The sequence below is a fragment of the Mobula hypostoma genome, chromosome 23 (assembly GCF_963921235.1).
Source record: "Mobula hypostoma chromosome 23, sMobHyp1.1, whole genome shotgun sequence".
Lineage (NCBI taxonomy): Eukaryota > Metazoa > Chordata > Chondrichthyes > Myliobatiformes > Myliobatidae > Mobula > Mobula hypostoma.
Genome location: NC_086119.1, coordinates 47,488,121 through 47,502,901, shown reverse-complemented (window position 1 = coordinate 47,502,901; position 14,781 = coordinate 47,488,121). Strand labels below are relative to the sequence as shown.

Genomic DNA, 14,781 nt, shown 5'->3' with positions numbered 1-14,781 from the left:
TCTAACACAGTTTGAAGCGAGACTTTCCAGACGCAGATCCATGGTCTCATGAGACTAACGGATGCCACCACCTTTCCTGAGGTAGCAGCAAGTGTGAACAGACCCAGAGGGGAGCCTGGCTTGTGTGATAGACTTGATTGTGTTCGCAAGACTCTTCAAATTCTTAGTCTTTGGCAGAGCAAATGCCATATCAGGCTGAGAATAACATGTTTAAGATGGAATGAAGATTCAGTGGGTAGTTGAGGGAAAAAAAAACATTTACAATTGTGGAAGAAATTTCCAAGTTGCTATTTCTCTAGTAGATACAGCTTTAATTAGCTACTCTTTATGACTATTCATTGACAGAACTAGGAATTGAGTATTTTTTGTTAAGTGGCCGTGAGATGGAGACAATTATTCCACAGTTCAAAGAGCCATCAGAAAAATAAACTCTTTCTCCTTTCCAGACATAAGGGTACTTTGTGCAGGTAGAGCAGAGTTATACAAGTCCAAGAACAAATTAAGTGTGTGTGCAAATCTACAAGAGATTCGTGGACGGACTTGATCTCGTCCAAAGAAAGACTAACTTGAGTATTTTACTGAGGGTGACAATGTTAGAGCAAGGGACTTGCGAATCAATAAAGCCAAGAAGAAAAGTAGATTACTGAATTTAAGGCACTTCAGGGTTGAGGTGAAGTACTGCCCACTTGCCTGTTTGAGAGCACCTCTATAAAACTTGAAAAGCTCAACAGCATCCAGGATGAAGCAAACTGCCTGAAGGGCGTCCTCTGAAAGATTTACACTCCTCACTTCTGCCCTGTAGCTGGGATGGCTTCTCCCATCCTATGACCTCTACCACCTGGAGAGATGAATGAGGCTGGCACAGAGAATGCCTCCACCTTCAAGTCCCTCAGCGTTAGGTTGTCCTGGTTTGAATATACAACTGTTACTATCATCACTGTCAAATTTCCAGAGCCCCCTCCCCAAGAGTACCGAAGGGATATCTTTACCAGGTGATCTGTAGCATTTGAAGAAGGCTGCTCAGGACCCATCTCTCTTTGTCCTTGAAAAGGTGGTGTTGACCCACTGGGATCGTGCAGGTGAAGGCACCATCTTAGTGTTCTTGAGGGGGGGACTTCCAGGATTGAGACCCAACAACAGGGAAGGTTTGACAATAAGCAGACCAGGCTAGATCAGGCTTGTTTTCTGGGATAGTACCTGTAGTATCGATTCACCCTTGGTGCCACCCCCCACTCTACTACCTCCCTTCCATGCAAGAGGTGGTTGTACAGTTGATGTAGTCTAGATAGACTTTAGCAAAGCCTTTGACAAGGTCCAACAAGGAAGACTGCTCCATAATATGAGGCCATGGGACCTAAGGATCAAATAAACATGGGGATAAGAGACTGAAAATAATGTACGAGTTGCTGTTGTAATTGAAAGCCTGTGATCAGTGAAGTTACAGTGGAGACATGAAGTGGTTATGAAGGAATATGGAATACATGACATCATTCATCGAGCATACAATGTAAGAACAAGGAAATTATGGTACAACTAATTAAAATATTGATTGGATCCCAGCCCTGGTACTGCATGCAGTTCTGGTCACCACAGTATAGGAAGGACATATAGTAAGGATTCTGCAAAAACTGGATATCTAGAACAACACACACAAAGTGCTGGAGGATCTCAGAAAGTCAGGCAGCATCTATTATGGAGGGAAATAAAGAGTTAATATTTCATGCTAAGGTCCTTCATTAAGAGAAGATCTTGGCCATAAAGTTGACTGTGTATTGCATCAGAAGGACACAATTACAATGGAAAGGGTGCAGAAGGTGATCACCAGGATGTTGCCTGAGATGACAAGAGACTGGAAAAGCTGGATTTGTTTTCTTTGAAGCAGAGGAGGCTGGGAGTACTGACTGAGCTACACTAAATTACGAGGGTCAAGGACAGTGTGGATAGTAAGTATATTTTCCCCTTAGCAGAAGTGTTCTATAGCCAGAAGGCATAGGATTAAGGTAAGAGTGTCAGCATTATTTTTTCACCTGGGGGTGGTTTGAATTTGGATCACACTGCCTGAGGGTTTGATGGAGCCAGGTACACTCACAACACTTTAGTTATGCACGTGATACCATGACATGGGAGGCAATGGGCTGGGTTTTAGAAAATGGGATTAGTATAAATACGTATTTGATGGCTGGCAGAGACACATCAGGCAGAAGACTCTGCTTCCATGTTACATTTCTTGATGATGCAAAGTAGTGTACCCATTACTATGTATACTACTGACAGATGTCTTTGAGTGTTATCTGGTGAACGATACTGAAAACATTGTAAAATGCCTGAAAATAATTAAATATATTGAACTAAAGTGAAATGACTTAAGCCTCTGCCCAAAACCGAAATTCCAGCTGCGGCCTCACCAATGTCTAGTACAACTGCAGCATAACATCCCAACTGCTATACTCAGTAAGTGATAAAGAAGAGTTTTTCAAAAGCCTCTTCCCCACCCTGTGTACTATGACCCCACTCTGAGGGAACTCCCTGGGGCAGCACGGTGTCATAGAGGTTAGGACAATGCTTTACAGTGCCAGCAACCTGCATTCAATTCCCACCATTGTCTGTAAGGAGTTTGTACATACTCCCTGTGACCACGTGGGTTTCCTCAGGGTGCTGCAGTTTCCTTCCACAGTCCCAACATGTACCGGCTTAGTAGGTTAATTGGTCATTGTAAATTGTCCCATGATTAGGCTAGTGTTAAATTGGGAGTTGTTGGGCAGAGAAGAGCCAAAAGGGCCTATTCTGTGCTCTATCAAAATAGATTAAAGATAAATAGATAAATGATGTACCTACAAGGTTCACTGAGACACTGCGGAAGTCTTATCCTGGTGTGACTTCCCAAAAGTCACCTTGGGCAAGTAGGGACATCCAATGAACACCAACTTTGCCAGTGATGTCAGCACCAGCGCAACAACACTTGCCTTTTTCCTGTGATCAGCCCTTGAATAATGCTTTCTATTGGTCCATTCCCCAGATGCACAGCAGATCACTGCTGTGGTACTGAGCTAAATGGTACATCCTTCTGTGAGATGGGAAGCATACTACCCCATGGAACTCACACTTATTGGTCAGCTCAGTTTGGCCTGACGCATTCCAAGTCGAGTAGTGGTTAGCGTGATGCTATTACAGATCGGGGAATTAAGAGTTCAGAGTTCAGTTCTGGCACCACCTGTAAGGAGTTGTATGGTTTCCCCATGACCACATGGGTTTCCTCAGGGTATTCCAGTTTCCTCCCACAGTCCAAAGACGTACCGGTTAATTGGCCATTGTAAATTGTCCTGTGATTAGTGGATTGCTGGGTGGCATGGCTCGTTGGGCCAGAAGGTCCTGTCCCACTCCGTATCCATAAATAAATAAAGTGCGGTGGGTAACTGGGAGAAGAAACTTCACCTTCCCAAGCAAATGCTGTCCTTGTGCTTCTTTCTGACTGACGTACAGTCAACACAAAAAATTGCAGATGCTGGACGTGAGAAAATGGTGAAAATACTCAGGAGGTCGAGCAGCATCTGCCAAGAGAGGCAGCGTGAAATATCATGTCAAGGAACCACTCTTCATAACTCTTGACCTGTGATCAAGGTCTACCAGAGCTTCTAAATCTTTTAGCCAGTTGTGACTCTTCACCCTGATAAAGGTTTCTCCTGCTGGGTTAGTTTTGCTAAACCCAAGCTGTTGACTTTCGCAGTGCTGTCTTCACCTGCAGTCAGTGCTCCTTAGCCATCTCTACTCGTCCAGGAAGAGGGTGACTCTTGCAGGCTGCCCACAGACCAGCACAATCCCCAGACTGTTTTTGTCATTGATGCAAGCAACACACTTCACTGTCTCTTTTGATGTACATGTGAGAAATAAAGCTTATCTTTATCCTTACTCCCTCTGCCTCTGATGATCTCCAGTCATGCCAGCACATTATTCAACTATGCATATCAGCATTAGGTGGGCTTCACAACTCAGGTGGAGATCCATTAAATTACACAGCTCTTAATCTCACTGCACTAAACCCCTGTGGTGTGCATTCAGAGATGGGCATTACCATTAGTACTTCAAAATTTTACTGAAAACAGCTTTGATTCATTTCGCAATAGACATCCCAAACTTTAGATTTGATATAATCATATATAACCTCCAGGGACAGCTGATGTTAGCATCAAAATGCTTTCAAAGAATTAACAGCACTTGACGCTAATTTGTAGTCACTCCAATTCATTACTCCAAGGGCTTGGAATTAATACACACTAAGCCCTCTAGTCTATTTATGATCTTCAAATTCTTCATTGGGGAGGGCTGGTGTCCACTAATTTGTGGGATTGAAGGTTTATTCCTTTAAGTACACCTTTTAAAGGTTGCTTATTTAGAACTACCACATTTTCCCCCCCACAGCCATAATACTACATCTCTGCTATTTGAACCCCTGAATAATTCTAGCCTATTGTGCAATACCAAGTATTTACCTCAAATTTTTTAATTTGTCCTTACCATTTTCAAAGTTCAAAGTAAAATTTATTATCAGAGTACATACATGTCATTACATACGACCCTGAGATTGTCTTTCTGTGGGCATGCTTAGCAAACCTATAGAACAGTAACTGTAAACAGGATCAACGGACAACAAACTGTGTAAAGGTAAATATAGATAAATAGCATTAAATAATGAGCATGAACTAACAAGATGAAGAGTCCTTAAGTGAGACCATTGTTTGTGGGAACACCAGAAGTAGAATGAGTGTTGTTATACCCTTTGGTTCAAGAGCCTGATGGTTGAGGGGTAGTAACTGTTCCTGAACCTGGTGGTGCGAGTCCTGAGGCTCTTGTACGTTCTACTTGATGGCAGCGGCGAGGAAAGAGCATGGCCTAGTTGGGAGGGTTTACCCGTGATGTACTAGGCCGAACCCACTAACATCATTTTCTATCATTCAATGACACAAGCAATCTTTTTGAAAAGTTACTTTAAAAAGTTCTAAAATAAATAGCTCAGAATTCACTTTCAGGTCCAAAACAGAACTTGCAGATTCTCCTGTATAATGCCACTCAGCTTCAAGAACAGAGGGTGTTAGAAATCAACTCTCCCATGTCAGTGGCACCTTCCTTCACAACTTTGCTTGCAGGACAAAGTTCCAGTTGCAAGCAAACCTCATGTGCCTACTCTGCTTTTAATGTGAAGATTTATGGTCACCCTCATTTGAATCTTTCCTCAGTATCATCACACTGACTCTATTGAGATTTGCCATGCATGGTGCTTACTGCTTGCAGAGACCAGGACAGAAGAATAGTGGGGTAGCTTCTATCTTGCATTTATATCCAGACAAGGTTAGGATTAGAGCTTGGTAAATTATTTAAAGTAATGGCATGGAACGCCTGCTGCGTTCACCAGCAACTTTTATGTGTGTTGCATGGAACTTATACTTCTTCTCAAAGGCTTTTGTTTAATGGTTCTTCCACTCCTATACGTATAATGAAGGAAGTGTATCAATTTCAATGGTTCAAAGGTTCAATTTGATATCAGAGAATGTATACAGTACTGTATATAACCTGAAATTCTTACTCTTCACAGACATCCACAAAACAAGAAAAACCCCAAAAAGATGAATGGCAGAAAAACATTAAACGCCCAAAGCCCCCTCCCCACGCACAAGCGGCAGTAAGCATCAAGACTCCCCCTCCCCCCACCTGCCTTAGCAAAAGTATCAACCCCCCCCAACAGCACCTGCCATGTAAGCAATAGCGAAGCCCTCAAAGAGTTAAAAAAAAACTGCCCATCCCAACACTTTAACTTCCCACAGGCTCTCTCTCTCTCTCTCTCTCTAACGAGGGAGAGACTGAGATATCACACCTGCCACAGCGAGAAGGGAGGTAAACAGCTCACTGTTTCGATGTCACAGTGTGCAGCATCACTTATTTTGACAGCAGTGTACACTTTCCTGTCTCAATGTTTCAATCTCCCGTGACGCTTCTGTCAGCGACACTGGCGAGGAATTGAGGGGTTTGCAGGGAAATGAAAGAGCACGTTATCCACTGATGAGAGATTGCAGAGCTCTGAGATGCTGAGAGAGCTTGGTTTCCTAGTGCATGATTCACAGAAGTCTTGTAAGCAGGGCTGCACAAGAGGTGAGGAATACAATCATCTATTGCAAAGAGAATTGAATTGAATACAAAAGTAAGGAGGCAGTGTTGCAATTACAATGAAGCTTCATCTGAAGTATTGTATGTACTTATGGAACACTTGTTTACGGAACTGTGTTGAAAGCACTTTAGACAAGGATTTTCTGGACTGATACCGAGATTGGGAAAATCGCCTTATAAGAAAAGGTTAGAAAAAACTAGGCTTGTATCCACAGGATTTTGGGAGAGTGAGGAGAGACTAAACTGAAATACAGAAGATCCTGAGAGATTCTGACAGGGAGGGACGTTGAGAGAATTTGTGTATGTGTGTATATGTGTGTGTGCGTTTATGCATTTACCAATGTGTGACTATCTGTGTGAACTTGTTTTTATGAACACCAAAACATGATTTAGGAGTAGACAGACTAGCCCTTCTAGGCTGCCCTGTCATTCGGTTTGATCGTGAATGTTTCATACTGGCCACAACTCCTCCTCTATGCCAGTTCCCCATTCCTTGATTTTACAAATAATTATTTCTCTTCACCATAAATATATTGAAGGACCTGAAAGGACCTGTCCGCCACCACCCTCGGGTGCAGAGAATTCCACAGATTCACCAGCTTCTGAGAGAAGTAATTTCTAGACACATTAGTTTTAAAAGACTGAGAACGTTCCCTTGTCCAAGTATCCCCCACTGATGAAAATATCTGAATATCAACACTCTTGCACTCCCATATGATCTTATATGCTTGAACAAAGTCACCACCCCTCATTCTTCTAACTCTTGGGAATACAGGCCCAAGCTGTCCAGCCTCTCCTGATAGGACATCACTTTCATGCTGGGGATTATCCTGGTGAGCTTCCTTTGGACCGCATTCAATGCTACTATATCCTTTTAAAGAGGTTAAACAGACCCAAAACTGTGTGTGGTACTCCAGTGACATGTCACCAACACCCTGCACAACTAGGAGAAAACATCCCTATCTTAAAGTCCAACCCCTCTGCCATAAAGGCCGACTTCTTCTTACCGACTTGTGGGACCAGCCTGCCAGTATTTTTGGGATTTATGCCCTAGAACACCTGTACTTCACACACATGTGGTCTCACTCCATTAAGATAATCATCTGCCTCTTATGTGACTTCACACTTCTCCACATCAAGCTCCATTTGCCAGGTTTTTGCTCAATTACTCACCCCATTGCACAATCACAATGACATCATCACAGCATGCTCTTCCATCTATGTTTCCATCATTGCCAGACTTGGAAACATTACATTCATTCCTTCCCTAGGGGTATTAGAGCTCAGAACTGCATCATGGGAACAGGCCCTTTGTCCAACAGTGGCTGTGCTGACCATGATCTTACATGAAACTAATCTCATCTGCCTGGATATAACCCATATCCCTCCATTCGCTGCACGTTTCTGCCTGTCGAAATGCCTCTTAAACTCCACTTTTATACTTACTTCCACCACCACCGCTGGTAGAGCAATCCACCATTTTAGATTATGAAGACACGTATTCCTCTTTTATTGTCATTTAGTAATGCATGCATTAAGGAATGATACATTATTTCCTCCAGTGTGTATCACAAAACACAGGACAGACCAAGACTGAAAAAACAGACGAAACCACATAATTATAACATACAGTTACAACAGTGCACAATACCATAACTTGATGAAGAAGTCCATGAGCACAGTAAAGTTCAAAGTCTCTCAAATCTCCCACATCTCACGCAGACGGGAGAAGGAAGAAAAACTCTCCCTGCCATGCCGACCACAATCCAACTCTGAGTCACCCGAAAACTTCGAGCTCTGATCAGCTCTCCGACACCGAGTACTGAGCGCCATCTCTGTCCGAACGATTCAACCTCCTTCTCGGTCGCCAATAGCAGGCAAGGCCGGGGATTTTGAGGCCTCCCTTCCAAAAGATTCCCGACCACACAGTAACGACAGCAGTGAACAAGCGTTTCAGAAATTTCTCCGGATGTTCCTCTGTGCTTTCACATCCATTCTCCATCAAATCAGAATTGTCCACGGCCCCTAGTTAACAGATACGATATCATTTTTCACCAGAGGGCTGCACACACGCAGGCGCACTGCCATCTTCTTCTCCCGCCCTGTAAGTTCAAAGTATGTTTATAATCAAAGTATGTATATATTGTACAACCTTGAGATTCGTGTCCTTACAGGCAGGCACAAAGAACCCAAAAGAACCCATTAAAAAAAGACTGACAACCACCCAATGTGCAGAGAGAGAAAAAAACAAATCATGCAAACAATAAAAATAAGCAAACAGCACTCAGAACAAAAGTGGGTCCATAGACACGAAGCCTGGAGCAGGCCACAGCCACAGCCTCAGTTCAGCGCATTTTTCAGAACATTTGTTTCCACTGGCCTTCACTTCTGTCTCTGTTGCCTCAGCCATGTGGACATTAAACAGTCTGTAGCCTCCCACCTCACCCCAAAAGTTCAATGGGAATTAGCCCTTCAGTTTCTTACAGTTTCTCATTCCCACTAAAGATGTACAATTTCTTCTTTCATCGGAATTCTCTCAACCTCTACCCCATTTCACAGCAGTTAGAGACTTCAAGATTTTCACCAGTGTCCAGGCGTTCAACTACAGAAGTCTGCACCAATCTGCATGGGGTGGGCATTTAGTGAGGCCAGAGGTCAGTTCAGCAGATGAATCTGATTGCTACTGTGAAATATTTTTAAAGCAATCACGCTTCCTTTTAAGCGGAACAAGTGCTACACATGCCCTTACACTTCCTCCCTTACCACCATTCAGGGCCCCAGACAGTCCTTCCAGGTGAGGCGACACTTCACCTGTGAGTCGGCTGGGGTGATATACTGCATCCGGTGCTCCCGATGTGGCCTTCTATATATTGGCGAGACCCGACGCAGACTGGGAGACCGCTTTGCTGAACACCTACGCTCTGTCCGCCAGAGAAAGCAGGATCTCCCAGTGGCCACACATTTTAATTCCACATCCCATTCCCATTCTGACATGTCTATCCACGGCCTCCTCTACTGTAAAGATGAAGCCACACTCAGGATGGAGGAACAACACCTTATATTCCGTCTGGGTAGCCTCCAACCTGATGGCATGAACATTGACTTCTCTCTAACTTCCGCTAATGCCCCACCTCCCCCTCGTAACCCATCTGTTATTTATTTTTATACACACATTCTTTCTCTCGCTCTCCTTTTTCTCCCTCTGTCCCTCTGAATATACCCCTTGCCCATCCTCTGGGTACCCCCCCCTTGTCTTTCTTCCCAGACCTCCTGTCCCATGATCCTCTCATATCCCCTTTGCCAATCACCTGTCCAGCTCTTGGCTCCATCCCTCCCCCTCCTGTCTTCTCCTATCATTTTGGATCTCCCCTCCCCCTCCCACTTTCAAATCCCTTACTAGCTCTTCCTTCAGTTAGTCCTGACGAAGGGTCTCGGCCCGAAACGTCGACTGTACCTCTTCCTAGAGATGCTGCCTGGCCTGCTGCGTTCACCAGCAACTTTGATGTGTAACGTTTCCTTTATCTTCATTTATAACAATTTCCTCATTATTTCAATATTAGATGATGAAATTTGTAATTGTAAATTCCAGAAAGCGTGTGAATGGATTTTTGGGAGAAATATATAACTGAGTGTTCAGTGGAAGAGTTGTTGAACAGGTTACTGAGGGATGGAAGATGCGCAGCTCTCCACAATGAATACTATCGCAGCACCATCTACAGATGCATGGTGATAACTGCGCAAAGGTGAACCCTTCATTAAGGGATTTCCTTGTGTAATGGAGCAAGAATCTTCACTGAGACAGGCAGTACCTTTGCCTGCACTAAACCCATTTACCAGCATATTACCCGCAGCCTACTATACCTTGGCCATTTCAAGGGTGCTTCTTAAGTAGAGGGAGATTACCTATCTCCATCACCTTCTCAGGCAGAGCAAATACCCTTTGGGTTTAAAAAATAGTTCTCAAATCCCCTTTAAACCTCTTACCTTAAGGCTATACCCTCTAGCCTCTGCTATAGGGGAAAGTTTCTTAGTATCTACACCTCTCATGAAGTTGTACATCTCTGTATCTCAGCCCCAGCCTCTTTAGGTTAGAATACATACATGCCTCAACTGAATTTAATTGAATTTATTTAAAGACAATTATAGATGGGCAAATGTGCTGGTCTTAGCAGAGACACCAATCCTGAAAATATAATAATAGCCAGGTCAATGGAGGACACCGAATGTCGGCACATCCTAATCAGATTTTTGCAGACCTTTGAAAGGGGTTTCTGGGCTGCGGGCATCTTCTGTCAAGTGGGACCTCGGTTTGGGGCTGCATTCCAGGCTGGCGGATTGTCTGGGTGAGAAACTGCTCAGAAAAGTGGATCCCGGCCATAAGCTGGTGCAGATCCCAGCTGCAAGCTGAGACAACCAGGAACGGAGCATGCTGTAACCTGAGACAACCTATGGAGTCAGGTATCAGGAGGGCCACACGCACTTTAGGGACAGCCTGTTTCTGTCCCTGCGGCAGGTTCTGTGCTGTTACTTCCCTGCTTCTCTGATATCTCAGTATTGTGGACTGTTTAAAACAACAATGAAGGTACAACTGTGTTTTAGCAGCAGTTAAATTGGCGTCCTAATAATCCACGGGTCTCTCTCTCTCTCTCTCTCTCTCTCTCTCTCTCCTTCCTGCCCAGGGTGATCGGAACCAACGAGATCCCCATCATCATCGTGGGGAACAAACGGGACCTGCAGAGAGGGCGCGTCATCCCCAGGCGGAACGTCTCCAACCTGGTGAAGAAGACGTGGAAGTGCGGCTACATCGAGTGCTCGGCCAAGTACAACTGGCACATCCTGCTGCTCTTCAGCGAGCTGCTGCGGAGCGTCGGCTGTGCGCGCTGCAGGCACGTGCACACCGCCATCCGCTTCCAGGGGGCGCTGCGGCCCAACCGCTGCGCCGTGATGTGATACTCCAGGGACCAGCCGCTGTGCCGCCACGTGATCCTCCGGGGACCAGCCGCTGCGCCGTCATGTCCTCTGCCAGGGACCAGCCGCTGCACCACCACGTGATCCTCTGGGGACCCGCCGCTGCGCCGTCACGTGATCCTCCGGGGACCCGCCGCTGCACCGTCACGTGATCCTCCGGGGAACAGCCGTCATGCGATTCTCCACCGCTAGGGCGGTGGCAGTGCTCAGGAGCTGGGGAGAGATTTTATTTTGCCCTACCGCGGTGTTTTCCATCTTGCCGCGTGCATGTCTGCCTCGAATAGACAGGCCTGGCGTGCAGCCTTCACCTTCCTCTCTCTGCTCCTGGTGTGTGAGTGCGTTTGTGTGTGTTAATGGCGGCTGAGTTGTAACGCCGGCCCCTTCACTAATCTTGTACAACCATCTTCAATTTGTTTCCGTCAGTTACTTCAGCAATAATGAATCGGAGGGACTGAGAACACGGCGCCCTGACGCTCCGAGGCTCAAGGTCAGTGGCCGCATGGTCCATGGAACTGACCACAACATCCGGTTGAAGCTCCAGTCCACCACTGGGCTCCTGCTGCTGGCTGAGAGTCAGAATACTGACCAACAAGTGCCCATCTCCACCAATACCATGTCACATGCTGGTACCAGTCCCCGCCCCTACTACTGACAACACCCAACACCTGTACCTATACACAGCAGCCAATTTACCTGCCCTTTGCACTTGTTTGACATGAGCAGTTGGGAGAACATGTGATCTCCTCACACAGCATCGAGATAGGGATTGAACTGAAACAATGGGGCAGCAGCTGTGTCTGTGTGCCCGTGTGTAAGATGCCATCTTTCAAAATGTCCTCAATAGATATATGCCACGATTTACCAACAGAGAATGAAATTCTCCCCAGTGTCCTGGTCACCCACAGCTCCGAGACCCATTAACTAGTTGCTGAGACTGTGTTGCATGTAAACTGGTGAGTCCGTGTGTACACAGACTGGTGGGACTGTGCACATCGATTGATCTCACCACAGGCTGGTGTCATCATGCCACACATAGGTTGGTCTGGCTCTCTCTTTGTCTTTGCCAGTGAGGGGAAACAAAAGAGGAAAGCAGTAGAGGAACACAGAGGGTAAGTTTGCATATATTTTGGAACCTTAATGAGCCTTGTCTACAAGATTGGACACAGCATCACAATGCTGGAACATTCATGCAAGGCGAGTTCTCTTCTGCCACTCTTATTTTTCAGTCAATAAGGAGTTGTTGAGCACTGGGAAGAACCAGAATTTGTTAGGCTTGAGGGACCTTTTTTCTTGTGTTCTGAGCTCAGTCATCGCTGAAGATTGCCCTGTGTTGTGGAAAACCCTTCTCGCAGTGTTTTATACTATGATGGTACTTCATCCTGCCAACACGAATTCTCATTCGCACCTACATTTCCACATTCCTTCACCCAGGTGAGAGGGATATCTTTCACTCTCTTCACTTCAAAATCCATCTTCTCAACACTTTATAACTTGGACCAATGGACACATCTTCTCACTCCTGAAGTGTGGCTAATTACCAGCAGATGTGACGCCTTCAAATCTCAGCAGTACTCTCGACCACAGTGATATGGGTGATGTTACTGATAGCTTTGGATTACAACTGAGGGAGCTCAGAGGTGATAGATGTAGTGGCTTATCGGACAACAGATTATCAGATGTAAGATGGTTTGTTTCATAAAGATAATTAACCTGGAGAAGTCAATCAATCTTCACATCTTTTAAACCGCTCACATTATCTTATGTTGATTGACATTCTGAAGGGGGACTGGGAAACAAAGGACAGGTGGGGGCAAGGCTGTTCAGATCTATAATTCACATTACATTCCAGATAACCATCTGTCAAAGGCAGAATGAGAATGTTCACATCAGCTCAGGACTTAATTGTGCAGATGGTATCCAATTATTTCAGGTCCACTCATTAAAAAATTATTCTGTAGCTTCCTTCCAAAGGTCAGGATTTCCCAAATTCTTTAGTTCCAATGAGAAGTTTTTGAAGGGCATTCGCTTGTAATTTTAGAAATTATTTTCTAAACAAAATTTAAATAAAAATACTCGAGCAATGTGCATCTAGAGCAGACTTTTGACAGTAGCTTCGTTGCTCCCCAGTAACGATGTAAAATCTCTGATGATACGGGAAAGGCTTTTTCTTGTTCCCATGGATACCAGGTTTGGTCACGGTGTACTGGTGTCAGGGGTGAAGGCCATTTCTATTTGGCATTATCCTCAAACACCATTGGACAGTATTATATGCAAACATTAGCTTTGAAGTCCAGTTTTTACTCTGTAAATGACTACACCAGTGAGACCTATTAACCCTCCTTACCTTAGCCGTAGTCCATGCACACCACAGAGAAACTTAATGGCCCACCCACCTTTCGCTTTCACCATTTTCTTATAACAAAGAAGGAGGCCATTCAGCCCATTGCGTGTTCACAGACCAATCCCATTTCCCTACTTACCAGTAAATGTGGAATAACCTCACAGAAGACAGTCCAACTGGCTTATAAATGAGCATCCTGGCTGTTGGCTGCACTGGCCGACTCTCCCAGACATGGTCCCTCATGGACCACACTGAGCTGAGTAAATTCGTATCAATGATGGTCTTTCGCTATATCTCTGCCATCTGTAGCATCTTGCTCTGCACAGATTGGCTGCCCCATCTCTCCTAGAACAACAGTAGCTTTTCTTCAAAAGAACTTCATTGGAGAAAAGATGTTCATCACATCTTGATGAAGTGAATTTTACATATTATTTCTACTTTTCCCATGGTTCTATTCATTTAAATTCCAGTAAGAGTGAATGCTACATCAGGAGCTCCTTCCTCATCCTTGACTCTCATTAGTTGAGATGGAATTTTCTATATGAGTCCATTTTATACATTAACACATCTTGAACATAGCTTTATCAAATAGAATGGCCTGGGGAATTAGTTGGGCCATTAACCAGCATGTATTCTATTGCTTAAGATACCAAAAAGTTTAACTGAATTATTATTTTATTTACAATAAAGATCAGCAGTGGTTAAGGGAAGGGCTTTACTTCCTGAAGTGAAAGTCAACAGAAGACTTGGACATTCAGGTCCAAAACACGTTAAGGTCATAGGTGGAGCCCATTGGCTGTGGTCCCAATCAATAGTATCTCAGCAAACCATAACTATTGTAATGTAAACAACAGGAATTCTGCAGATGCTGGAAATTCAAGCAACACACATCAAAGTTGCTAGTGAACGCAGCAGGCCAGGCAGCATCTCTAGGAAGAGGTGCAGTCCACGTTTCAGGCCAAGACCCTTGGACAGGACTAACTGAAGGAAGAGTTCTTCTTATGGTTCCTTCAGTTAGTCCTGACGAAGGGTCTCGGCCTGAAACGTGGACTGCACCTCTTCCTAGAGATGCTGCCTGGCCTACTGCGTTCACCAGCAACTTTGATGACTATTGTAATGTGGTCTGATTGAGACAGTAAACTAGTTTAACTACCAACTGATCCTTCACTTGCATTGTATGTATTCTGATTATTAATCATACTGATGGGTTTGTGCAATTATTAATATTCCACATTGTACCACTCTCTCTTGTACTCAGAGTAAAGAAGTTCCCATCCTAAAACTGGATAAATACATTTACTGAAAAAGCGCTATAT

General features: G+C 44.6%; 1 protein-coding gene across 1 annotated transcript in view; it reads left to right on the top strand.

The window, feature by feature from the left end:
* The window catches only part of LOC134336709 (ras-like protein family member 10B), a 149,729-nt gene extending 135,348 nt beyond the window's left edge, over window positions 1–14,381 (top strand). The window contains exon 4 of the mRNA XM_063031096.1: window positions 10,836–14,381. Within this exon, the coding sequence (XP_062887166.1) occupies window positions 10,836–11,106 (271 nt within the window). The 3' untranslated portion in view covers window positions 11,107–14,381. The remainder of the gene's footprint in view (window positions 1–10,835) is intronic.
* Window positions 14,382–14,781: the final 400 nt, after the last annotated feature.